This window comes from Stomoxys calcitrans, chromosome 4 (assembly GCF_963082655.1).
Source record: "Stomoxys calcitrans chromosome 4, idStoCalc2.1, whole genome shotgun sequence".
Taxonomy (NCBI): Eukaryota; Metazoa; Arthropoda; class Insecta; order Diptera; family Muscidae; genus Stomoxys; species Stomoxys calcitrans.
The window spans coordinates 114,656,506-114,683,419 of record NC_081555.1 but is presented as its reverse complement, the minus strand read 5'-3'; the positions used below and the strand labels follow the sequence as shown (position 1 = coordinate 114,683,419).

The window sequence follows — 26,914 nt, the reverse complement described above, 5'->3', positions numbered from 1 at the left end:
TTCAAACCATAAAAACGGCTGTCAGGCTCTGCAGTGTCCCAGATCATTAATGGTTGGTGGGGAACGAAGCTTCCGACGAGCTGGCCACGAATAGATAGCTGATTAGCTCTAATCAAGCTACGGAATCATAGAGTCCTACACTGTGCGAGCTTCTTGGTTGGGTGGACGCTTTCTACGATGACCTCGCGAATGCAGCGTTGGCCGAGTATATCGCGGAACAGGATGTCACCTATGCTTGGGCTGTTGAAACATGACTCCGGACCGCTGATAGCAGTCCAAGCTGGTTATTGCAACGTCAAATCCTTGATTTCGTGGTGGGCGCAAGGAGAGCAAACTTATATTGGGTATGCAATAACTAGCACTGCCCTGTAATGGCGACACAGAAGACATGCTATATACGGCGCTACTGATTATTAACCAGGAGAGTCCATCCTTGTTGACGGATTGGATGTTATTGTCCTGGAAAAGAATCTCTGGGCTGGAGTACCCAAACCTTCCTGGGAACTTCTATAAACACTAAATGAGATGGGGTAACGGGGCAGGAGTCTTCAGTGAATTGCACGGGTCCGGAGTTTTTAGGCGCAGGTCTTCGTCTCAACAGGAGACAATGGCGATTCGGAAGTGGCGGCCCTTGGAGAGTGGGGTGGCGCTGAAGGCTCTCACACCATGTGAGGTGGAAACTGGCAACATAATAGAAAGTTTCTTCAAACCATAAGAAAGGTTGTCAGGCAGGCCAGTGTCTTCAATGGATGGTGGGAAACGACGCCGCCGACGAGCTGGCCAGGAATGGATAGCTGATTTGTCCTAATCAAGCTACTGAATCATTGAGTCCTACACTATGCGAGCTTCTTGGTTGCGAAAGGCGTCTACCCACGAGGGCCGAGTATATCGCGGAACACCATGTCGCCTATACTTGGGCTGTTGAAGCATGACTTCGGATTGCTGATAGCAGTCCAAACTGGTCACTGCAACGTCAAGTCCTTGACGTAGCGGTGGGAGCGGGGAGAGGCAGACTTATGTTGGGTATGCCAAAAAAAAAGTAAAGTAGAAGGCATTTGAGCACTGCCAGGTTAGTGGGTGGATACCCTGGATTACCTTCAGGCACTTTATGCTATCGTCATTCTATAGTTCTGCGAAGAGAATGTTGTTGATGGGAAGTCTAATAAACTTTTTTCCATTTAAAGAAAACGTCAGCTAAAAGCTGATGTTGACCGTCAGCTTCTTGGTAGAAGCTTACGGTAAACATACACCAATGTAAAAAAGTGAACCTGTGGCTTGCGTAATTCAAAAGAGTTATTTCTAAATATTTCAATGGAACATTTAACTAAAAATGATTAATTTGCCCATTAGCGTCAATGGTGCGAACTATTTTAGCAACCATCAAATTATGGACGCATTCAATTTATGTTGCAATCTGCGTCAAAAAATAATATTTCTCGTGCGTATTTTAACCGCAACATTTTTGGTAGTTCTAATCCAATCAATGGAAGTCGCACTTTTATTTACTAAATGAAATCAATTTCAGTGTTCAGTGACATTTAACGATGAAATACACATTTTTATTAGGCCTCTACGATTGGCCAGCAATAAATGATTTACGTGCTGCAATTCTGTGGTTGAACAATGTCACCATCTACTTGGACAACTCTACGTTGTGGAAAATAATCTAAATTACTATGTACCACTTGAATAAGGTAATAAGAAGACTAATTACGTTTATGTTGGCGAAGAGAGTTAAGTTATAGGACTCATTTTCAAGAGCAATGAATCAGGGAAACTTTGGATGAATGAAAATGCTGAATTGTGCTACCTTATTTTGCGATTTGTATACCAAAATCGCTGAGTGGTAGTTAGAATATTGTGGGATATGAGCAGATTGACCATATTGTGATTGGCCATATTGAACAGTACAGTTGAGGTATTTAATGCTATTCTTGGCACCAAGTTTCTGCGAAATCAAAAAAGAAGTGTGCGATTTATTGATCCAAAGACTAGTGTGGATGGTAGTTGCCGGGTTGGTTGTCAAAATTGTAGTCTACCACAAAGTCGTAAAGACAAACTAAGAAGTTTTGCCCAAGAAACCATTGATCATTGAAGGCCACCGTAGCGCAGAGGTTTGCTTCTCCGCCTTTGACGCTGAACGCCTGGGTTCGAATCCTGGCGAGACCATCAGAAACAATTTTCAACGATGGCTTTCCCCTCCTAATGCTGGCAACATTTGTGAGGTACTATGACATGTAAAACTTCCCTCCAAATTTATGAGCACCATAAATAACCTATTACTGTCAGTCAGCAGACTGAGGAGAGATTTGAACTAGTCTGCTATACAGACAATGTTATAATACTTCTAAGGGGTAAGAATCCGAACCAGCTATGCAGAAGGACCGAACGGATCTTGCAGTTGACATACCACTGGGCTAGACCTAGGGGTCTCAATGTTAAGCCACAAAATACCGACATCTGTTTGTTCACGAAGAAGACAAAGGTGGGCCAATTTAACGCACCACGATTCCTCAATAGAACGATTTTGATATCTGACCAGGTCATATACTTAAATGTGATCTTGGACAGAAAACCGTATTGGAAGTGTCACATTCAGTAGCGCAGTGAGGAGGATCGCACATGTTGCACACTATGTAGATGGGCCGTAGGCTCGTAATGGGGCCTGAATCAGAAGATAGTCTACTGGATCTACAGGAGCGTGATTAGACCAATATTAACTTATGAGTCAGTAGTTTGGTGAACTGCAATAAAGAAAAAGAGCAACGTTAGAATAATAAAGGGTGATTTTTTTGAGGTTAGGATTTTCATGCATTAGTATTTGACAGATCACGTGGGATTTCAGACATGGTGTCAGAGAGAAAGATGCTCAGTATGCTTTGACATTTCATCATGAATAGACTTACTAACGAGCAACGCTTGCAAATCATTGAATTTTATTACCAAAATCAGTGTTCGGTTCGAAATGTGTTCAAATTTTGACAAATTTTGTTCAGCGATGAGGCTCATTTCTGGTTGAATGGCTACGTAAATAAGCAAAATTGCCGCATTTGGAGTGAAGAGCAACCAGAAGCCGTTCAAGAACTGCCCATGCATCCCGAAAAATGCACTGTTTGGTGTGGTTTGTACGCTGGTGGAATCATTGGACCGTATTTTTTCAAAGATGCTGTTGGACACAACGTTACGCTGAATGAACACATTTCGAACCGAACACTGATTTTGGTAATAAAATTCAATGATTTGCAAGCGTTGCTCGTTAGTAAGTCTATTCATGATGAAATGTCAAAGCATACTGAGCATCTTTCTCTTTGACACCATGTCTGAAATCCCACGTGATCTGTCAAATACTAATGCATGAAAATCCTAACCTCAAAAAAATCACCCTTTACAACAGGTTCGGAGAAAATGTTGTTTTGGCATAGGCAGAGAGATAAGGACCATGCCCACTAGGGCACTGGAGACTATTCTAGATTATGTTACCATTCAAGAAATCCGACCCATAGACATACAGATGTAGTGTAAGGCTGCCATTCCGTTTATGAGACTTAAGGCGATGGCAGAATGGATAGAGGATAGGAGCAAGTCATACCATCGCGGTATAATCGAGGCGACAATAGGGAACCTGGAAAGAATACCTGAGACGACATTTGAGGTCGAGTGCGAGGCACTGCAGCCAACGAAACCCTAGTATAGGGCTACGAACGCGCATTTAACACAGTGGAATAACGAAACGGTCGATAGGAAAATTCGAAAATTCTATGGGAAGATCCGCATCATGAGAAGACAAGGCTATTACTGAAAGAAACTAAGAAGGAGAGACGACATTTAAGGTCGAATGCGAGGTCTTGGATTGATGGAACCCTAGTATTGGGCTATGAACGTGCATGTAACACTGTGAATTAACGAAACAGTCGGTAGGACGGCGAAAATCCTATGGGGAGATCCAGACGCTGAGAAGACGAGGCTATTACTGGAACGAAGTAAGAAGAAGGTCTGTATAGTTTTCCGTATCATAGCAGAACACATACAACTGCGAGTTCAATTATGCAAAATTGGTGAGGCAAGTGATAGCATGTGTGAGGTATGTGGGGAAAATAATGAGACGTTGGTGCGGGTTCCGCGGCCAACAGACACCGGTATTAAGGTGGGTACACAATGCCAGACACGAACCATTTTAGGGGCGTGGCATGGAATTAAGGATTTTGCAAAAAGCACGGAAATCCAAACTTAGATTTTCTTTTTCAAGGGTACTTTTTATACTCATCACCATCGAAGGGGGTATATTAATCCAATCATGCCGATTGTAACACCTCTAAATATTGATTTCATACACATTAAAGTATATATATTCTTGATAGTCTCCACATTCTGATTCGATCTAGCCAGGTCCGGTTCAACGCTTACAGTGAGATGCTTGAAGATCTGCACAGATACTTACTATTGATGTAGGTCGTTGGCGTTGGCAAATGGCTTATATCGGTTCAGACTTGGATATAGCTCCCATATTAGCCGATCTCCCGATTTGACTTATTCAACCCATGGAAGGCGCAATGTATGTCCGATTTGGTTAAAAATGTGCACATAGTGTTATGTTATGACTTTCAACTACTGTGCCAAGTACGGTCTAAATAAGTCTGTAACCAGATATCGCTCCCACATAAACCGATCTCCCGAAATATTCGTCAAAGACCCCATAAAGTTTATATATTCTTGATAGTCTCGTCGTTCTGAATTGATCTAGCAATGTCCATCCGTCCGTCCGTCTGTCGAAATCACAATACGAGATTGAACGCGTAAGGCTAGCTGCTTGAAATTTTGCACAGATATTTCATAACGATGTAGGTCGTTGGGGATTGCAAATGGACCATATCGGTTCAGATTTAGGTACAGCTCCCATATAAACCTATCTCCCGATTTGACTTCTTGAGCCTCTGGAAGTCGCAATTTTTGTAAAATTTTGCTGAAATTTTGCACACGATCCAAATCGGTTAATAACCTGATATAGCTCCCATATAAACCAATCGCCCTATTTGCCTTCTTGTGCCCTTACAAGCAATTTTTGTCCGATTTGGTTGAAATTATGTATGCGGTGTTCTGTTACGACTTCCAACAATTGTGCCAAGTCCAAATTGGTCTATAACGTGATATAACTCCCATATAAACTGATCGCTCGATTAGACTTCTTGAGCCCGCGTGTAGTGGCCTATTATGACTTCCAAATACGGCCAAAATCAATATATGAACTTATATAGCTCCCATGTAAACCGGTCGATCATCCTTGTTCGGTTCCTAAAGGCTTTCCTTTTTGCTGGTTTAACAGAAGTTTGGTAAATAGATGTATGGTGGTGGGTTCCCAAGATTCGGCCCGGCCGGACCTAGAACGCTTTTACTTGTTTCATATCAGAATCGCTCAAAAATATAAGGGGACCGATTGGGACATTATGGGCCTCAAGTAATGTATTCGAGATAAGAGTAAGAGAGAGTGATATTAACCAGTAAGGAAAGGCAAAAGTCGGGCGGAGCCGACTATATAACACCACCTTGTCTAAGTACTACTTTTAATACATACAAACTATCTCCAAGTCTAGTCAGACTTTAATTTTGCACACCCATCGAAATATCAGATAGAACCTTGTAAGAATTGGGTCCAAGTACCATAGTGGCCGCCCAAACCTCAAAACCCTTCTCAAAGGAGCATTTTGCACAATCATGACAATATGAGACTCATATGAAAGGTAATGGAGAGCAAAGTACAACTATAATAATAAAAATTGAGTCAAATTACCAAACTCAAAACCGAACCAAAAGTACCGCCCAAAATTAAATGATTGGGACAGTGTTGAACTCATATGAAAGGTATTCGGGACTAGAGTACGAATGCAATATTTAACAAGTAAAAGCGTGCTAAGTTCGACCGGGCCGAATCTTATATACCCTCCACCATGGATCGCATGTGTCGAGTTCTTTTCCCGGCATCTCTTCTTGGGCAAAAAAAAAGGATATAAGAAAAGATTTGCTCTTCTATTAGAGCGATATCAAGATATGGTCCGGTTTGGACCACAATTAATTTATATGTTGGAGGCCTGTGTAAAATGTCAGCCAATTCGAATAAGAATTGCGCCCTTTGGGGGCTCATGAAGTAAAATAGAGAGATCGATTTATATGGGAGCTGTATCGGGCTATAGACCGATTCAGACCATAATAAACATGTATGTTGATGGTCATGAGAGAATCCGTCGTGCAAAATTTCATTCCAATCGGATAAGAATTGCGCACTCTAGAGGCTCAAGAAGTCAAGACCCCAGATCGGTTTATATGGCAGCTATATCAGGTTATAAACCGATTTGAACCATACTTGGCACAGTTGTTGAGGCTCAAGACCCAAGATCGGTTTGTATGGAAGCTATATCAGGTTATAAACCGATTTGAACCATACTCGGCACAGTGGTTGGATATCATAAGAAAACACGTCGTGCAAAATTTCATTCCAATCGGTTTAGAATTGCGCACTCTAGAGGCTCAAGAAGTTAAGACCCAAGATCGGTTTATAAGGCAGCTATATCAAAACATGGACCGATATGGCCCATTTACAATACCAACCGACATGCACTAATAAGAAGTATTTGTGCAAAATTTCAAGAGGCTAGCTTTACTCCTTCGGAAGTTAGCGTGCTTTCGGCAGACAGACGGACAGACGGACGGACAGACAGACGGACGGACGGACAGACGGACGGACATGGCTAGATCGACATAAAATTTCACGACGATCAAGAATATATATACTTTATGGGGTCTCAGTCGAATATTTCGACTAGTTACAAACAGAATGACGAAATTAGTATACCCCCCATCCTATGGTGGAGGGTATAAAAATTGTGTTTAAATTCCAGGGGGCCCGCCACAAAACTGTCCCAAAAGTACCGCCCAAAATCAAAAGTGAAGACAATATGGGAGCCAATTAAAGATATTTGGGAGAAGAATAAGCGTATGATTTTCAAAATTGGGTTGGGGTACCTGGGGGGCCGCCTCAACCCCAAAACCGCCCCCAAAGAGTCGATCATGCCCATATGGAACTCAAATGAAAAGTATTCCGGCGTAGATTACGAGTATGACATTAAAAATAAGTCGCAACTAATGGGTGGGCGCCTCAAATGGTCCATCCGCCTAGGCCAATTTTGGCACACTCTTTCCAACATTTCGGCCGGTATCTCACGCTTGAATGTTGTCTTCTAAAGCTTCAATTGAAGCGGGCTTATCTGTATTTACAAAAGCTTTAGCATAGCCCCACAAAAAATAGTATAAAGGCATTAAATCGCACGATTAGGCATCCAATTGGCCGGTCCCGAACGTGAAATAAAATGTTTTCTGAAATCGCCTCTCAATAAGTCCATTGTTACGCGTGCTGTGTGGCATGTGGCACCGTCTTAATGAAACCACATGTCTTGCAAGTCAAGCTCTTGCATTTTGGGCAAAAAAATTTTGGATATCATCTCACGATAGCGCTCACCATTTGCATCATCTTTGAAGAAGTACGGTCCAATGATGCCACCAGCCCATAAACCGCACCAAACTGTGACTTATTCTGTATGCATTGGTAACTCATGCAATGCTTCTGGCTAATCTTCACTGCAAAATCGCCAAATCTTCTTGTTTATGTGCCCGTTGAGCCAAAAATGAGCTTCGTCATAAAATGAATGAACAGAGCACGCATTTTGATAACAAAATTCAATCATTTGCAAGCGTTGATGGTTAAATTATAGACCAAACTGAAGATGTTTGCCAGTTTATTATACAAAAAGAAAGTGTTGCGCATAGTTTGTTTATTTCGAATAGGCTCCAAAACGGCTCAACCTATTTTCATTAAATTTTGTTTGTTTGGCCTGCACGGTGAAAATAGTGTACTTCACTTTGTGATTTCTGCGGAGAGGGTGAACCCTAACCACCATTAAAAAAAAAGTTCAGATCTAGAAGATGCGTAAATCGATATAAGTGAAATTGCGTATGCCCCCTTTTTTTGTTGACCTAAAAACACAAAATTGATCTAATACCCCAAAAACCATCCAAACGGAGATGTTTAGCGATTGGGACAATATGGAATACCTAACTTATATAAAAAATTTGGTCCAAGTCCCTGGTGGGCCGCCCTACCACCAAACGGACATGTAGGCCCATCGGGACATTATGGGATTCAAACGAAGGTTACTTGAGAATAAAATATGAAACTTATATACAAATTTGAGCTCCATTTCCAGGCGTATCACACCATCCCAAATGGGCTTGTTCACCAAACGAGGCAACGAGGTACTCAAACGAAAGGTATTTGAGAATGGAATACGAAACTTATAAAAAAATTTGGGTCAGTTCCCATGGGTACGCCCACCCCAAATGGACATGTATACCAAACGGGACAAAACGGGAGTCTAAGGACTTGAATACGAATAAAAGTGTTTTTTTTTTTTAATTTGGATCAGGTCAAAAAGGGGCCGCAATATATTTATATATTGGAAGCCACCGTAGCGTCGAGGTTAGCATATTTTTATCCCCTTCTATTGTAGGCGACATTTGTGATGTACTTTGCAATGTAAAAACTTCTCCCCGAAGAGGTGTCGCACTGCTGCACGCCGTTCGGATTCGGCTATAAAAAGTAGGCCCCTTATCAATGACCTTAAATTTAAATCGCACAGCTCTCGTTGATATGTGAGAAACTTGCACGTATTCCTTAATGGAATGTTCATGGGCAAATTTGCGTTTGCATTGCAATTGTTAGCAAATATAGATCTGCCCTTTTATTTTTATGATAACCTACGCAAACAACACAATTTAACCAAATAAAACCTGGTGGTAAGGCAGCAATGCCGTTGGAAAATTTAAAAAGGGGGCAATAAAAGTGTCATTCGTTGAAAAAGTTGCATAATTTACCTAATAAGGTATTGTAGCATGAAAGAGGCACACTTTCTATAGGCGTAAAGTTTAGTTAAGTCGAATCGTATCTATACTCCACACTATGTATTACAAGTGATCTGGACATTATAGTACACAAGGATTTGGCCTCCAGAGGCCCAAGACTTGAACCGGAAGTTTCATTTTAATCAGAGAGAGAACATTTTAATAAGAACAAGTAAAAGCGAGCTAACTTCGGCCGGGCCGAATCTTGGGTAAACTCACCATCTACACGATAACATTTTATAAAAAAAAAAAAAAATTATAGTGCGATTCGGACCAGAAATGAATTGAATGCTGAACATTGTAGAAGTCTATTATGTAATATTTCAGTCCATTCGGATAAGAATTGCGCCTTGTAGGGGCTCAAAAAGTAAAATCGGGAGATGGGTTTTTATGAGAACTGTATCAAGCTATAGATCGATTCCGACCATATTGCACACGTATGTTGAGGGCCATGGGCGAAGCCGTTGTACAAAATGTGTGCCAAATTGGATGAGAATTGCTCTCTCTAGAGACTCAAGAATTCAACGAACCAGATCGGTTTATATGGCAGCTATATCAAGTTATGTACCGATTTGCGCCATACTCATCACAGTTTTTGAAAGTCATATCAAATCACCTCATGCAAAATTTTAACCAAATCGGATGAAAATTTCGCCCTCTAGCGGCTCAAGAAGTCAAGATCCACGAGGGGTTTATATGGCACCTATACCAGGTTATAGATCGATTTAGACCATACTTCGCACAAAGGTTGGAAGTCATATCAAAACACCTCATGCAAAATTTTAACCAAATCGGATTAAAATTGCGCCCTCTAGCGCCTCAAGAAGTCAAGACCCAAGATCGGTTTATATGGCAGCTATATCAGGTTATGAACCGATTTGAACCATGCTTAGCACAGTTGTTGAAAGTGATATCAAAATACTACGTGCAAAATTTCAGTCAAATCGGACGAGAATTGCGCCCTCTAGAAGCTCAAGAAATCAAGACCCAAGATCGGTTTATATGGCAGCTGTAACTAAACATGTACCGATTTGGGCCATTCCACACGGACGGTCATGGCTAGTTCGCCTAAAATGTTACGACGATCAAGAATAAATATACTTTATGGGGTCTTAGACGCATGTTTCGAGGTGTTACAAATAGAATGACGAAATAAGTATACCCCCATCTTAGAGGATGTCTTACAAGTTGAATGGCAAAATTTTATACTTCAAACCAACCTTCTGTCGAACTAGCAAGTATTAAAGTTTCTAGGAACAGACCAAGGATAATCCAGAGACCGGTTTATATAATGGAGCTATATCAGGTTATAGACGGATTTGAACCGTACTAGGAACAAATGTTGAAAATCGTAACAGAACACCGGGAACAGGTTATATAGCAGGTTATAGTAAGTACAGTTGTTGAAAGTCATAACAGAACACCATGTGCAAAATTTCAGTTAAGAATGTACCACTTTGTACGTTTGAGTACCTTAATATACGAATAAAAATATCTTCTGGTCGCCAAATATATTCCTTCAAGGTACACTGATGGAAAAACGGCGGTACTTTGCCAATACCGCCTGGTAATATTTTGTTCACATCATTGGCAAAGATTGTTAATACCATTTGGTATTAATTCAATACCAGGCAAAGGAAGCTATTAAGAATTGACGGCGTCACATTCATATTCTTGTCATCGCGCCAGAAGTGTTGTTGAGCCTTAAGCTTAAAGTGCGTAACAACCTGTTCAAATACTCAAAAGCGAAATTGTACAAATTCTAAGGAGATTCTATATCAAAAACATGATAGTCTGTTGTATGGAAAACGATGTTGTGTTGGTGCATTCATAGGAAAACCACTTCTAGGAAGCGATGGATAAGGAATCAATTGCTGAATACAAAGAATAAAGGTTGGTCACGGTGTTACATTGCTTTTTGTTATTATTAACATGAATAATCGTAATAAAATTAGATTAAAATTTCAATTCTTTTTTTGTTTATTAAGAGGTGGAATAATCAATAACGGGTTGGTACTAACTCCAATAACGGTTTGGTGCTAAAACCAATAACAGATTGGTATTAAAACCAATACCCGTTCGGTAATAGGGCTAGGACCAAATGGTACTAATCATTTTAAGGTTCATCCATATCATCCGGTATTGTTTTTGCGCCATACGATGTTGTTTTACTATCAATACCGTATGGTACTAAAATGAGCACGTTTGGTATCAACTTTTCTCTGGGTGTACCAATTACACCAAAATTAGTACGTTTTCTTCCACATGTCGTATTTCTGTCAAGACTGGGAAAGTGTTTGTCAAATTGCTTCAGTTAAACAATAAGCCTTTGCTGTAGGCGAAGATAAGCTATTTCGTACTATTTTGTACTTTTTGGTACCAAAATGTACGAATTTGGAATAGATCATTTAGTTACCCATTATATAATTCCTTTTTTTTACATGCCTTTTTATACATGCCAAGTTTCAGACTTCTAGTCCATCTGTTAAAAAAGTACCAATAGGTACCAAAATGTTGCAGTTGTGAATAGAGTACTTAGTCACCCATTATATTTATGCTAGTTGTACCTATATGCGTAATTTCATACCTCTAGCTCTACCTGAGCAAATTTCAAATTACAAATTTTGCCCATGAACATTCCATTAAAGTACTGGGGCAAACTTCTAACCTTTCAATGATTCAAATCCGATTCAAGTTTAAGATCAATGATAAAAGGACTCCTTTTTATAGTCTAGTCCGAACGGCGTGCCGCAATTCTACACCTCTTTGTGGCGTAGTTTGAACATAGCTGCCATAGCGAATAGTACTGTACTTCACAAATGTAGGGGATAACCACCGCTGAAAGTTTTTCCGATGGTCTTACCAGGATTCGAAACAAGGCGTTCAGCGTCATAGGCACTATGGTGGCCTCCATCCGAGCAGAAAGTTCAAAGTGGTACCAATTTTAGTACTAAAATGTATGAATTTAACATTTAATCATCAATCATATATTTCTTAGTTGTGTCTACATGCCAAATTTCAGACTTCTATTGGGTTGCCTAAAAAGTAATTACGGATTTTTCATATAGTCGGCGTTGACAAATTTTTTCACAGCTTGTGACTCTGTAATTGCATTTTTTCTTCTGTCAGTTATCAGCTGCTACTTTTAGCTTGCTTTAGAAAAAAGTGTAAAAAAAATATATTTGATTAAAGTTCATTCTAAATTTTATTAAAAATGCATTTACTTTCTTTAAAAAAAATCCGCAATTACTTTTTGGGCAGCCCAATATCTCCATCTATGAAGAAAGTACCAAATGGTACCAAAATGTTTGAATGGTGAATAGTTCATTAAGTCACCCATCATATGATTCTTAGTTGTAGCCACATGCCAAAATTCAGACCTCTAGCTGGTACCAACATGTACGAATCTTTAATAGAACATTTAGTCACACCCATCACACATTTCGAAGTTTTATCTATATGCCACATTTCAGACCTCCAGCTCAATCTGCACAGAAAGTACCAAATGGTACCAATATTGGTACGAATTCTTGCTAATTGTACCTGAATGCCAAAACTCAGACCTCCAACTTCATCTGTAAAGAAAGTACCAAATGGTACCAATTTTGGTACCAAAATGTACGAATTTCATAAAGATCATTTAGACGCCCATCATATATTTTCTAGTTGTACCTGAATGCCAAATATTTTACCTCTAACTCCATCTGTAAAGAAAGTACCAAATGGTACCAATTGCAGTACTTAACGTTCCTTTTCCCCGTTACCAGGTATTGGTACGAATTCTTGCTAGTTGTACCTGAATGCCAAAATTCAGACCTCTAACTTCATCTGTAAAGAAAGTACCAAATGGTACCAATTTTGGTAACAAAATGTACGAATTTCATAAAGATCATTTTGGCGCCCATCATATATTTCCTAGTTGTACCTGAATGCCAAAATTCAGACCTCTAACTCCATCTGTAAAGAAAGTACCAAATGGTACCAATTGCGGTACTTTTCCGGTACTTTCCCCGTTACCAGTACTATTTTTTAATTGTTTAATTTCACCCTCATTATTTTGCATTGGATGTCTCTTAAGTCAAATTTCAAAGTTCTACCTCTACCCATCTTTTTGGTACTTTTTTTAGTACCTAAATGAACGAATTTCCAAAAACTCTTATAGTCACCCAATTAAGGTTGGCTTAGCAGAGATGATAATTTTGATACTTTTTCTTTGATACTTTTTTTACTTCAAAAGTACCACGATACCCCCGCAAGTCTTTTGGTACTTTTTCGAGATGAACCAATTTTTATTATACGAGAGTTGCCTTTTATATTTCGGGATTGGACAACACTTGTGTTGCAATCTACCAACTGACAGCTTTATCGTAAAGTTTGACATTTTTGAGGTTATACGTACTCAGAACGTTTTGACAGACGAGCGTTATTTGTGTTGTTTACAGTAACATAAAGGATTCATTTCGCCCAAAAAATTAAATTAAATCGTGAACATTTTCGTGCGATTATTTTTCAGAACTTTCGATGTGGATTAACTCAACAACCGTGCATCGATGAAACTAATTCAAATTTTGACGATGAACCATCATCATGGATAGGTTTTACCACAGTGTTTATCGATGGTATGGTGATGATGAATTCAACCGACGTCGTAGTTCACTCCAAGATGAATTTCGCGAAGGTCGTCCAAAATCAGTGGGACCAGCTGCATTTAATATTGCATGAACATTGGACCGTCAAAAAAATTTGTTTGCGTTCGATCCCACACAATTTGCCAATTGCTCAAAAAAAAAGGCTCGTGTCGATTGGTCGAAATAAATGCTCCAAAAATACGAAACAATTGCACTTTTGAGCACTCAAAAGCACTCGATTTGATAAGTCACCAGCCGTATAGTCCTGGCTTGGCACCGAATGACTTCATTTTATCACCGTATGCAAAAAATAAAATGAGAGGTCAATATTTTTCGACACCTGAAGAAGCGGTGGCAAAAGTGCTTCAACAATAGGATTCGTTAAAACATTTCTTCAGAATTCTACAACCGATAGCAAGAAAGCTTTCTAACTAAACGATTTTCGTTAAAAAATTTCTCAGAATTCCACAACCGATAACAAAAAAACACATATCTTATACGTTGTACAAATCACAATACTTCACAATATAATTCAATTTACACTTCAACGCTATACAATTATCTATCTATACACTTAAGTACAAAAATCAGCAAAAAAAAAAAAATTATGCTATCTTTTATGTTTGCCTGTTACTTGTTTTGATTACTTTAGCCTTTTTTTAGATTTTTTTTTTGGAAGAAGTCTTTTGTGGAATTCATTTTCATTATCATCATCATTTCAATTATGGTCTGGATCGGACCATAACTTGATATAACTCCAATAACATAGCAATTCTTTTCTTTCATCCTTTGTTTGCCTTCAGAAAGATACCTGGTCGGCACAAGTATAAAGAGTAAAACATGTTACCTTTTGACCAATAAAAAGTACCAATTTAACTTGTTTTCAATACCGTTTCGCCAAACTCGTTTATCATCCCTGTGCCATAGCGTGCCTAAATTCCAAAATTCAGAACTCTAGTTCAATTTACAAAGAAGGTACCAAATAGTACCAATTGCGGTACTAAACGTACTATTTCTCCCACTAATGGAACGGTTTTCCACATTCTTTTCTACAAAACCTTATTTTTGCGCGACTCTCTTTAATTTGAGCCCAATAGCATAATTCTAGGCCTTTCGGTTCGCGCTGATCAAATATCTACCATTTCGTACTTTTTGGTACCTAAACGTACGAATATCACCAAATTCGGCCTTATCCCGTGCCTATGACCCAAGACAAACATTCGTGCAAAATTTCATGATACTACCTTCAGCCGTTTGGGCTGGGCCATGATGAGTGAGTCGGTAGTCAACAATCAGTCACTCACGCAACTTTTTTATACTTACACTCATAGAAAAAAGTTTGCTGAAAATAGCAAACACTGGCTGCTGAATATAAATTGTTAATTTTGATGGTATTTTAGTAGTAGTTCTGTTATAACAGCAGTAGTTGGTTTCCTGCTGAAAAGTCTGTTGTTTGATGCTTGTCTTTAAAAGGGGATGTTAGAAGAAACAAATAAAAGCGTTTTAAGGTCGGCCGGGCCGAATCTTATATACCCTCCGCTATGGATCGCATTTGTCGAGTTCTTTTTCCGGTATCTCTTTAAAGGCAAACAAAGGATAAAAGAAAAGAATTGCATGCTATTGCAGCTATATCAAGTTATAGTCCCATTCAGAGCCTAACTGAAATGAAAGTTGGAGCAAACCATACCATAGTAGAAGTCATTGTGAAAAATTTCAACCAATTTGAATAAGAAAAATGAGCCCTTTAGGGGCTTAAGAATAAATAAGGGAGATTGGCTTATATGGTAGCTGTATCAAGCTATAGACCGACTCAGACCATATTTGATACGTATGTTGAAGGTCATAGGAGAAGCCGTTGTACAAAATTTCAGCCAAATCGCATAATAATTACGCCCTCTAGAGACTCAAGAAGTCAAGATTCCAGATCGGTTTATATGGCACCTACATCAGCTTATGGACCGATTTCAACCATACTTAGCACAGTCGTTTGAAATCATAACGAAATACATCATGTCGAATTTCAGCCAAATCGGATATGAATTGCACCCTCTAGAGGCTCAAGAAGTCAAGATTCCAGATCGATTTATATGGCAGCTATATCAGGTTATAAACCGATTTAGATCATACTCAGCACACCTAATGCAAAATTTCAGCCAAATCGGATAAGAATTGTGCCCTCTAGACGCTCAAGAAGTCAAGATCCAAAATCGGTTTATATGGCAGTTATATCAGGTTCATTTGAGCCCCATATTGCCATGGTCGTAAATTTGTCCCCTTTAGTGGATGTTTTTGGTGAGAAATGGCCCCCCAAACACTTGATCCCATATTTGGATATCAGATTCGAATTCAACATTCAAATAACTTTTATTTAAGCCCCTTATTTCCATGGTCAGTAAATAAGTCCTGTTTGGGGGTGTTTTGGGGAAGGGATGAACCCCAGAAACGTGGTCCCACATTTGGATATCAGATTCGTATTTTACTCGCAAATATATTTCATTTGAGACCCATATTGCCATGGTGGGTAAATATGTCCGATTTAGGGGTGTTTTGGGGCTTGGGTTGGTCCCCCAAGCACTTGGTCCGATAATTGGATATCAGATACGTTTTCTTATCCTAAATACCTTTAATTTGAGTCCCATATTGTCGTGATTGGTGTAAATATATGTTTGGTAGGGTGGGACAGCCCCCCTAAGTACCCCATCCGAAATTTGGATACCAAATTTTTATTTTTAGCGTACTATATGAGAGCGCACAAAATTTCGCTTAAATCGCACCACCCATCTCCGAGATCTGGTGTTTCTGAAAATTAGGGTAAGGGGGAGGGTCCGCTCTCCCTTCAGATATCAAAAAATGTAGTACCCTATTTTCACCACGGGGTCATTATGCACCATCTGTGAAAATTTCAAGAAAATCAGCCGCTTTTGAGTCTACAGGGAACACACAAACATACATACAAACAAGCCTACAAACAAACACAAATTGATTTTTATATATAGGCTTACTATGAATAGTATAACGTAAAAGATATCTGTTTTTTTGTTATCGGTTGTGGAATTCTAAAGAATTTTTTTAACGAAAATCGTTTAGTTAGAAAGCTTTTTTGTTATCGGTTGTGGAATTCTGAAGAAATGTTTTAACGAAATCGTTTAGTTAGAATTTGGTATTTAGTTGACACTTTTAACGATAATCGACACCATTAAAATCACTTGTTTTCGCTAACAAATAGAAAATTGTCAACTAAACGACGGACAAAGATAGCGATTTCTGTAAACGAGGAATTAAAGATCAGCATGTGTGTTAGTACTTGTGAAAGCAGACAAGACAGTGCTTGAAGTGTTTGAGAGAAAGATTCTTCGTAAAATATATGGACCAGTTTGGATTAATGGAGAATTAAAGGCGTCGCATGAATCACAAGCTGAATGATGACGATAGCATAGTGATACGTATCAAAATACAAAGGTTGTGTTGTCAGAATGAATAAAGAAGAAGCTCCAGCAAAGAAGTCTTTTGAAGACATTTAGGGACGACCAAAAGCCCGATGGAAAAATCAAGTGGTGGCAGACACCGCAGAAGATCGAGGTGCTTGGAACGCGATTCTAGGTTCGGCTGAGGGGACAAATGTTCCATCATAGTAAATTAAAGTAAGTAAAAGGGTTGCCTTTTGTATTTCGGGATTAGAGAACACAAAAATAAATATCAATCATCGATATCGCATTATTGTTGTTCAGAATATATTTCCCATTAAAATCTATAAAATTTTGCATGCGTTTAACCCAATTATCGAAGCACTTTTGCCACTCTGATTGAGGTATCTCCAAAACATGCATTCTGAACGCATCAAACGCTTCTTCATGCGTCGAAAAACGTTGACCTCTCATTTAATTTTTTACGTAGGAAAAAAAGAAGTCATTCGGTGCCAAGTCAGGACTATACGACGGATGGCTAGAAACGGGCGGGTAAAGATCCAAAATGTTTTTACCCATCCTAAATTGGATAAATACCCTGGTGTTTACCCATATATACCCGAATGCTGTCTTTTTATAATTTTGCAGTTATCTTGGGTATAAAAACATTTTCCAAAAAAATTTATGATGATTTCGTATTTTTATACCTTCCACCATAGGATGGGGCTTTACTTATTTCGTCATTCTGTTTGTAACTCCTCGAAATATTCGACTCAGACCCCATAAAGTATATATTCTTGATCGGCATGACATTTTATGTCTATCTAGCCATGTCCGTCCGTCTATCCGTCTGTCTGTCCAAAGCCGTTTGAAATTTAGCTCAAATACTTCTTATAGGTGTAGGTCGGTTGGGATTGTAAATGGGCCATATCGGTCCATGTTTTGATATAGTTGCCATATAAACCGATCTTGCCATATAAACCGAACTGGAGAATTAGTTACCTGTCGCAGGACATATCTAGCTGGGAATGAAAAATAAATGCAAATTTTGCCCATGAACATTCCACGAAGGAACAGGGGTAAACTTCTCACATATCAATGAGTGCAGTCCGATTCAAGTTTAAGCTCAATGATAAGGGACCTCCTTTTTATAGCCGAGTCCGAACGGCGTCGTGACTCAGTGCGGCACCTCTTTGGAGAGAAGTTTTACATGGCATAGTACCTCACAAATGTTGCCAGCATTAGGAGGGGAAAACCACCGCTGACAATTTTTTTCTGATGGTTTCGCCAGGATTTGAACCCAGGCGTTCAGCGTCATGGACGCTACGGTGCCTACTAATGTTATCTCCCTTAAAAATACTTGCAAAGTCTTAGGACCTATTTTACGGTGTTAGATTGGTGGCAATTCGTCACCTCAAGCGACAAACCCTTGTAAAAGTGATAGGTTTTTTCCATGTATGGGGACGAGAACTGGGACCGGCCGCTATCACCAGAGGACTTATCCCGTGGCAGGTTTGGGACCTGTCCCATTTCCCGTAGGGAGCATTTTTCATCCGATTTCGATGAAATTGGCTGAAGTTTGGTAGACCCCTTCTCATTCTAGTTAAATGTGGTTTAGATCGGATCAAATTTGGATATAACTTCCATATAAACCAATCTTCTGATATAGGGTATTGTGCCTTAGACATCGTATTTATACCTAACGTTGTGAATTTGTTTGTAGCACCCAAAAGGAAGAGAGATAGACCTATTGACAATTATACCGATCGACTCGGAATCACTTTCTGATTCGATTTAGCTATGTCTGTCTATATGTCTGTGCGTCCGTTTGCTGTCCGTCTGTCCATGTTAATTTGTGTACAAAGTACACGTCGCAGTTTTCATCCGATCGCCTTCAAATTTGGTACAGGCATGTTTTTCGGCCTAGAGACGAAGCCTATTGAAATTGGAAAAAATCGGTTCAGATCTGTATATAGCTCCCATATACAGGGTGGCTGATGAATATTGCTACATTTTTTTTTCGGTGTATGGAATACATTTTTCTTTTATTCATGTTAAATTAAATTATTAAATTAATTATTAAATTATTATTAATTAAATTAATTAATTAATTAATTAAATTAATTATTAAATTATTATTATTAAATAGAAAAAAAGTTATTACATTTTTTTTTGGTAGCGGCTTTCATCAGCCACCCTGTACATGTTCGTCCGATTTTCAGATTCTCTCGAAATTTGGCAGGAAGGATTATTTTATGGCATTACTCGACATTACTGGTAAATTTTATGGAAATCGGTACAGATTTAGATACAGCTCTCATATATGTCTGAGAAGTTTGCTCGAAATTATCTGAGAAGTTGGCTCGAAATCAATTCAGAATAAGATACAGCTCCCATACATATAAATTCGTTAGATTTTGGGTACTTAGCCATAATGTTGGCATTTGTCAACCGTAGTTTTTACAGTTTGAACATGTAGGAGTAGGGTGTAGTACAGTCGGCACCGCCCAACTTTTGCCCTTCCCTGTTGGGACATGTTTTATCCGATTTCGATGAAATTTAGCACAGTAAGTCCTGATAAACCACTACCCATTTTTGTGAAGTGTGGTTCAGATCGGACGATTAAGGCCATAAAAAATCCATTTATAACCCGATTTCAATGAAAATTGGCACAGTGAGTTCAGGTAGATACCTACCCATTCCTCTTAAATGTGCTTCAGATCGGACCATCTTTGGATATAGCTACCATATAGACCGATCTTCGCTATTGTGCATTGAGCTTATAAAAAAGAACATTTGTCATCCGATTTCGATCAAATTTGGCACATTGAGATCTGGTGGACTCCTACCATATTTGGATATTGCGGCCATATAGAACGATCTTTCGATATAGACCCTACGGGAAATGTGCACAAGTTTAAGCTCAATGATAAGGGACCTCCTTTTTATAGCCGAGTCCGAACGGCGTCGTGCCCCAGTGCGGCACCTCTTTGGAGAGAAGTTTTACATGGCATAGTACCTCACAAATGTTGCCAGCATTAGGAGGGGAAAACCACCGCTGAAAATTTTTTTCTGATGGTTTCGTCAGGATTTGGATCCAGGCTTTCAGCGTCATAGGCGGACATGCTAACCTCTGCGCTACGGTGCCTACTAATGTTATCTCCTTTAAAAATACTTGCAAAGTCCTAAGACCTACTTTACGGTGTTAGATTGGTGGCAATTCGTCACCTCAAGCAACAAACCCTTGTAAAAGTGATAGGTTTTTTCCATGTATGGGGACGAGAACTGGGACCGGCCGCTAGGACTTATCAGAGGACTTATCCCGTGACAGGTTTGGGACCTGTCCCATTTCCCGTAGGGGAGTATTGAACTCATATGAGGAGCATTTTTCATTCTATTTCGATTAAATTGGCTGAAGTTTGGTAGACCCCTTCTCATTCTTGTTAAATGTGGTTTAGATCGGATCAAATTTGGATCGGATCGGATCAAATTTGGTATTGTGCCTATAAACATCGTATTTATACCCTACACCACCACAGTGGTGCAAGGTATTGTAACTTAGTGAATTTGTTTGTAACACCCAAAAGAAAGAGAGATAGACCTATTGGTAATTATACCGATCGACTCGGAATCACTTTTTAATTCGATTTAGCTATGTCCGTCTATCTGTCTGTCCGTCCGTTTGCCTGTCAGTCTGTCCATATTAATTTGTGTACAAAGTACACGTCGCAGTTTTCATCCGATCGCCTTCAAATTTGGTACAAGCATGTTTTTTGGCCTAGAGACAAAGCCTATTGAAATTGGAAAAAATCGGTTCAGATCTGGATATAGCTCCCATATACATGTTCGTCCGATTTTCAGTAGTAATGCAATGAAATGGTCATTTTTTAACCGATTCTCTCGAAATTTGACAGGAAGGATTTTTTTATGACTCTCGACATTACTGGTAAATTCCATGGAAATCGGTACAGATTTAGATACAGCTCTCATATATATATCACCCGGTTTTCACTCCAAGAGCCACTGCAAGCACATTTATTGACCAATCTTGCCAAAATATTGCACAACGCTTTCCTCGACGACTACCACAGTATCTGAGGAGTTTGCTCGAAATCGGTTCAGATTTAAATATAGCTCCCATATTTATGTTCGTCCGATTTGCAGTAAAATTGCAATAAAATGGTCTTTTGTTAACCGATTTTCTCGAAATTTGGCAGGAGGGATTTTCTTTTGACTCTCAATATTACTGGTGAAATTCATGGAAATCGGTTCAGATTTAGATATAGCTCTCATATATATATATATATATATATATATATATATACATATATCGCCCGATTTTCACTTCTAGAGCCATTGCAAGCGCATTTTTTGACCCGTCTTGCCAAATTTTTGCAAAACGCTTTCCTCGATGACTGCCGCAGTATCTGAGAAGTTTGCTCGAAATCGGTTCAGATTTAGGTATAGCTCCCATATATATGTTCGTCCGATTTTGAGAAATATGGCAAAAAAGTGCTCATTTGTTAACCGATTCTGTCGAAATTTTGCAGGAAGGATTTTCTTATGACTCTAAATATTACTGGTGAGTTTCATAGAAATCGGCCCAGATTTAGATATAGCTGTCATATATGTCTGAGAAGTTTGCTCGAAATTATCTGAGAAGTTTGCTCGAAATCAATTCAGAATAAGATACAGCTCCCATATATATATGTTCGTTAGATTTTGGGTACTTAGCCATAATGTTGGCATTTGTCAACCGTAGTTTTTACAGTTTGAACATGTAGGAGTAGGGTGTAGTACAGTCGGCACCGCCCAACTTTTGCCCTTCCCTATTGGTTTTCATCCGATTTTGATGAAATCTCTCTACAATGGTTTTTGGAACAACAACTGAGTTTGGACGACCTTTACGAAATTCGTCGTGGACTACAACCTCGGTTGATTTCACCAAAACCATCGATTTTCACTGGTCCTTGATTGAGATTCATAGCCAAAAATTGAATTAAGTTCATCGATGCACTGTTTTTGAGTTAATCCACGTCGAAAGTTGTAAAAAATAATCCCGCGAAAATGTTCACGACTCAATTCTATTTTTTGGGTGAGATGAATCTTTTAAGTTACTGTAAACAACACAAATAGCGCTCGTTTGTCAAAACGATCTGAATACGTATAAACTCAAAAATATCAAGCATTACGATAGAGCTGTCAGTTGACAGATTATAGATTCGGCTATCCCGAAATATAAAAGGCAAAAACTGACGCCAGAATGAGCGACATAATATATATACGATCGCTATACAGATAAGCCACAAACTGAATGATGAAGTGAGAATAACCAACCCCAAAGGGTGAGTATGAATAGTTGTAATTGAAAAAAATGTTTATAAACATTCATTATTTTATCCAATAAAGAGCGGCCGCCATCAGAAATGAGAGCATAACCACCGCTGACATTTTTTGATGCTTTTCCTAGGAGACTTTAAGTCTTTAGATGACTTAGAATGGAATATTTCAGTAAAACCTCGAGCAGCCTTACTCGTGTTTCGAAACATTGACGGACGAACTGACGCCGCTAAGAACTGACGATCACTATACAGATAAGCAACAAACAGGATGGTGAAGTGAGAATAACCCCAATGGGTGAGTATGAACTATGCATAAAAATATTCTTATAAACTTTCATGATTTAATCCAATAAAGATGGACTTTCTTTTTATAGTCGGATCTGAACGACACGACACTGAACGATGCCTCTCTTAAAAAAACTTCTACTTGAAGAAGTGTCACTATAAATAGAAAAAAACTTCAGATCTATACTCCAAGATTCGAACTTAGGTTAAGTTAGGTTGAAACAAGTAAAAGCGTGCTAAGTTCGGCCGGGCCGAATCTTATATACCCTCCACCATGGATCGCATTTTTCGAGTCCTTTTTCCGGCATGTCCTCTTAGGCAAAAAAAGGATATAAGAAAAGAGTTGCTCTGCTTTTAAAACGATATCAAGATATGGTCCGGTTCGGACAAAATTAAATTATATGTTGGAGACCTGTGTAAAATTTCAGCCAATTCGTATAAGAATTGCGCCCATTGGGGCTCACGAAGTAAAATAGAGAGAACGATTTATATGGGATCTGTATCGGGCTATAGACCGATTCAGACCATAATAAACACGTTTGTTGATGGTCATGAGAGGATCCGTCGTACAAAATTTCAGGCATATCGGATAATAATTGCGACCTCTAGGGGTCAAGAAGTCAGGATCCCAGATCGGTTTATATGGCAGCTATATCAGGTTATGAACCGATTTGAACCTAATTTGACACAGTTGTTGAAAGTAAAAATAAAATACGTCATGCAAAATTTCATTCAAATCGGATAAGAATTGTGCCCTCTAGAGGCTCAAGAAGTCAAGACCCAAGATCGGTTTATATGGCAGCTATATCAGGTTATGGGCGGATTCGAACCATACTTGGCACACTTGTTGGGTATCATAACAAAACACGTCGTGCGAAATTCCATTCCAATCAGATAAGAATTGCGCACTCTAGAGGCTCAAGAAGTCAAGATACCAGATCGGTTTATATGGCAGCTATATCAGGTTATAGACCGATTTGAACCATACTTGGCACAGTTGTTGGATATCATAGCAAAACACGTCGTGCAAAATTTCATCCCTATCGTACAAGAATTGCACACTCTAGAGGCTCAAGAAGTCAAGACCCAAGATCGGTATATATGGCAGCTATATCAAAACATGGACCGATATGGCCCATTTGCAATACCAACCGACCTACACTAATAAGAAGTATTTGTGCAAAATTTCAAGCGGCTAGCTTTACTCCTTCGGAAGTTAGCGTGCTTTCGACAGACAGACGGACGGACGGACGGACAGACGGACGGACATGGCTAGATCGACATAAAATGTCGCGACGATCAAGAATATGTATACATTATGGGGTCTCAGACGAATATTTCGAGTAGTTACAAACAGAATGACGAAATTAGTATACCCCCCATCTTATGGTGGAGGGTATAAAAAGGGTGCAGACATTAATCCGCCCCATGCCACTATGGGCATACGCCTAAGCCAGTAATCGGCTTGTTACGCGTTCTAAATACTTTAATGTTACCTCGAAAAGGAAAATCTAAGTTAGAAATGCACTACTATTTACATAATCCCTAATTGTTTTCCATAGCACACCCCTAAGTTGGCTCATGTATGGAAGTACCGGTGTCTGTTAGCCGCGAAAGCCGGGCAATCACTTAGCAAATGCTAAAGCACACAGTGGGAGAAAACTGAAAAAAAAAACAGTGAAAAACCAGTAAGACAAGGCAAAAGTCGGGCGGAGCCGACTATACAATACCCTACACCACCGAGTATACTTAATACTTTTAATAGATAGCACTTATATCCAAATTTAGTCAGATTTTAATTTTGCATACCTATTGAAATACCGAATAGAACCTTAATACGTCAAATCGGAAGAACGTTATACATGGGAGCTATATCTAAATCTGAACCGATTTAGATGAAATTTCGCACACATATTTGGATGTCAATTAAACTATCTCATGAACAATTTTGTAGAGATCGGACCAAAATTGTGGCTTCTACAGCCTTAAAAGGCCATATCGGATGAAAGATATACATGGTAGCTATATATAAATCGGATCCAATTATGATGAAATTTTTCACATATATTGGGACGTCACAAAAAGCACTTCGTGGCAAATTTGGTAAAGATCAGATCAAAATTGTGCCTTCTACAGCCTTAATAGGTCAAATCGGGCGAAAGTTATATATGGGAGCTATATCTAAATCTGTACCGATTTAGATGAAATTTTGCACACATATTGAGACATCACGAAAAGCACTTTGTGCCAAATTTGGTTGAGATCGCACCAAAGTTGTGGCTCCTGCAGCTTTAAAAGGGCATATCGGATGAAAGATATATATGGGAGCTATATCTTAATCTGGACCGATTTCAATAAAATTTTGCAAACATTTTGGGTCGTTAGAAAAAACACTTCGTGCCAAATTTTGTAAGAATCAGACCAAAACTGTGGCTTCTACAGCTTCAAAAAGGGTACATCGGATGAAAGATATATATGGAAGCTACATCTAAATCTGGACCGATTTTTTTCAAAATCAATAGCGTTTGTCCTTGGACCAAAAAAAAAACACTTATGCAAAATTTGGTCACAATCGGACAACAAATGCAAATACATGGACAGACGGGCAGACGGACATAGCTAAATCGAATCCCGAAGTGATTCTAAGCCGATCCGTATACTTATCGATGGGTCTAGCTCTGCACAAATCTAAAATACCCTGTACCACAGTAGTGGTGTAGTGTATAAATGTGACGTGCGAGAACGGGTAGAGAAATCTCTTTGAGATTTGCAGATAAAAGCGTCCTTAAAAATTCAAAAATTAATTCTGCCCGAATTTTTTTATAAAAATCCCCAAAATACCCCTTTGGGGAAAATATAAGTTCAAATTTTGAAATTTTTAGCAAATTTTCTGTGGAGGCTACCAATATTGTTAGGTGCAAAAAATTGTACGCATGGGTTTAGAATACATGTTTAAACATGAGCGATGGGTAAATACCCAAAAGGTATTTACCCGGTAAATTGGGTAAATACCCGGGTATTTTTACCCATTGATACCCAAAAGCTGGGTATTTATAATTTTGCAGATATCTTGGGTATAAAAATATTTTGCAAACATTTTTTGATGATTTTGTATTCTTTGTATATATAATCCTGATCTTCTGATCTCATAAAATCAGATTTTAGTTATATATAGCCGCTATATAGACCGATGTCCAGACTTAAAGTCTTGAGACAATAAATTGGTTATTTTTCATCCGATTTCGATGAAATTTGGCACAGTGAGTTCTGGTAGACACCTACCCATTTCTCTGAAGTGTGGTTCCGATCGGATTATATTTGGATATAGCTGCCCTATAGATAGACTGCCCGATCTGCCGATATAGGGTTTTGAGGCCATAAAAGATCCATTTATTAACCGAATTCGATGAAATTTGGCACAATGTGTTCTGGTAGATCCCTACCCATTGCTGCCAAATGTGGTCCAGATCGGACCATATTTGGATATAGCTGTCATATAGATCGATCTGCTGATATAGTGTAATGGGCTAAAGAATGGAGAATTTTTCATCCGATTTCGATGAAATTTGGCACAGCGATTCCAATCGTCCAGATCGGACCATATTTGGATATAGCTGCCATATAGACCGATCACCCGATATAGAGTATTGGGCCCATAAAATGACCATTTTCGTTCGATTTTGATGAAATTTGAAACAGTGCGTTGTGATACCTCTCTACACTTTTGCGCCGACCATCGTCCAGATCGGACCATATTTGGATATAGCTGTCATAGAGACCGATCTTCCGATATAGAGTATTGAGCCCATAAAAGGAGTTTTTTTCATCCGATTTGGATGAAATTTGAAACAGTGCGTTGCGAAAACCATCTACACTTTTGCGCCGACCATCGTCCAGATCGGACCATATTTGGATATAGCTGCCATAGACATCGATTTTCTGATATAGAGTATTGAGCCTATAAAATGAGCATTTTTCATCTGATTTGGCTAAAATTTTAAACAGTGCCAAGTTTATTGATGGCAGTCCTCTGATTTTCACAGCCAAATCGTGTGGTCTTTCATTCCTTCTTACTGCGCTATGATCCGGCAGCCAAACAATGCTCAAGCAGTCAAAACTGCGGATCGGTTTATATGTGGAATATATCTGTTTATAGACCGACTCGGATCATACTTGGATAGACGCTGGAAGCCATAACACAAGTCTTTGTTCCAAATTTCAAATCGGCTTAAAATTTAGACTTCTAGCGGCTCAAGAAGTCAAAACCGGGGATCGGTTTATGTGGGGGCTATACCTCTTTATAGACTGA

At 39.0% G+C, this 26,914-nt stretch overlaps 2 protein-coding genes across 2 annotated transcripts in view; both read right to left on the bottom strand.

The window, feature by feature from the left end:
• Window positions 1–390, bottom strand: part of LOC131997008 (uncharacterized protein K02A2.6-like) — a 75,430-nt gene extending 75,040 nt beyond the window's left edge. Inside the window, exon 1 of the mRNA XM_059367247.1 lies at window positions 230–390. Coding sequence (XP_059223230.1) covers window positions 230–390 — 161 coding nt within the window. The remainder of the gene's footprint in view (window positions 1–229) is intronic.
• LOC106081977 (uncharacterized) overlaps window positions 1–26,914 on the bottom strand; it is a 433,937-nt gene that overhangs the window by 309,761 nt on the left and 97,262 nt on the right. The window lies entirely within an intron of this gene.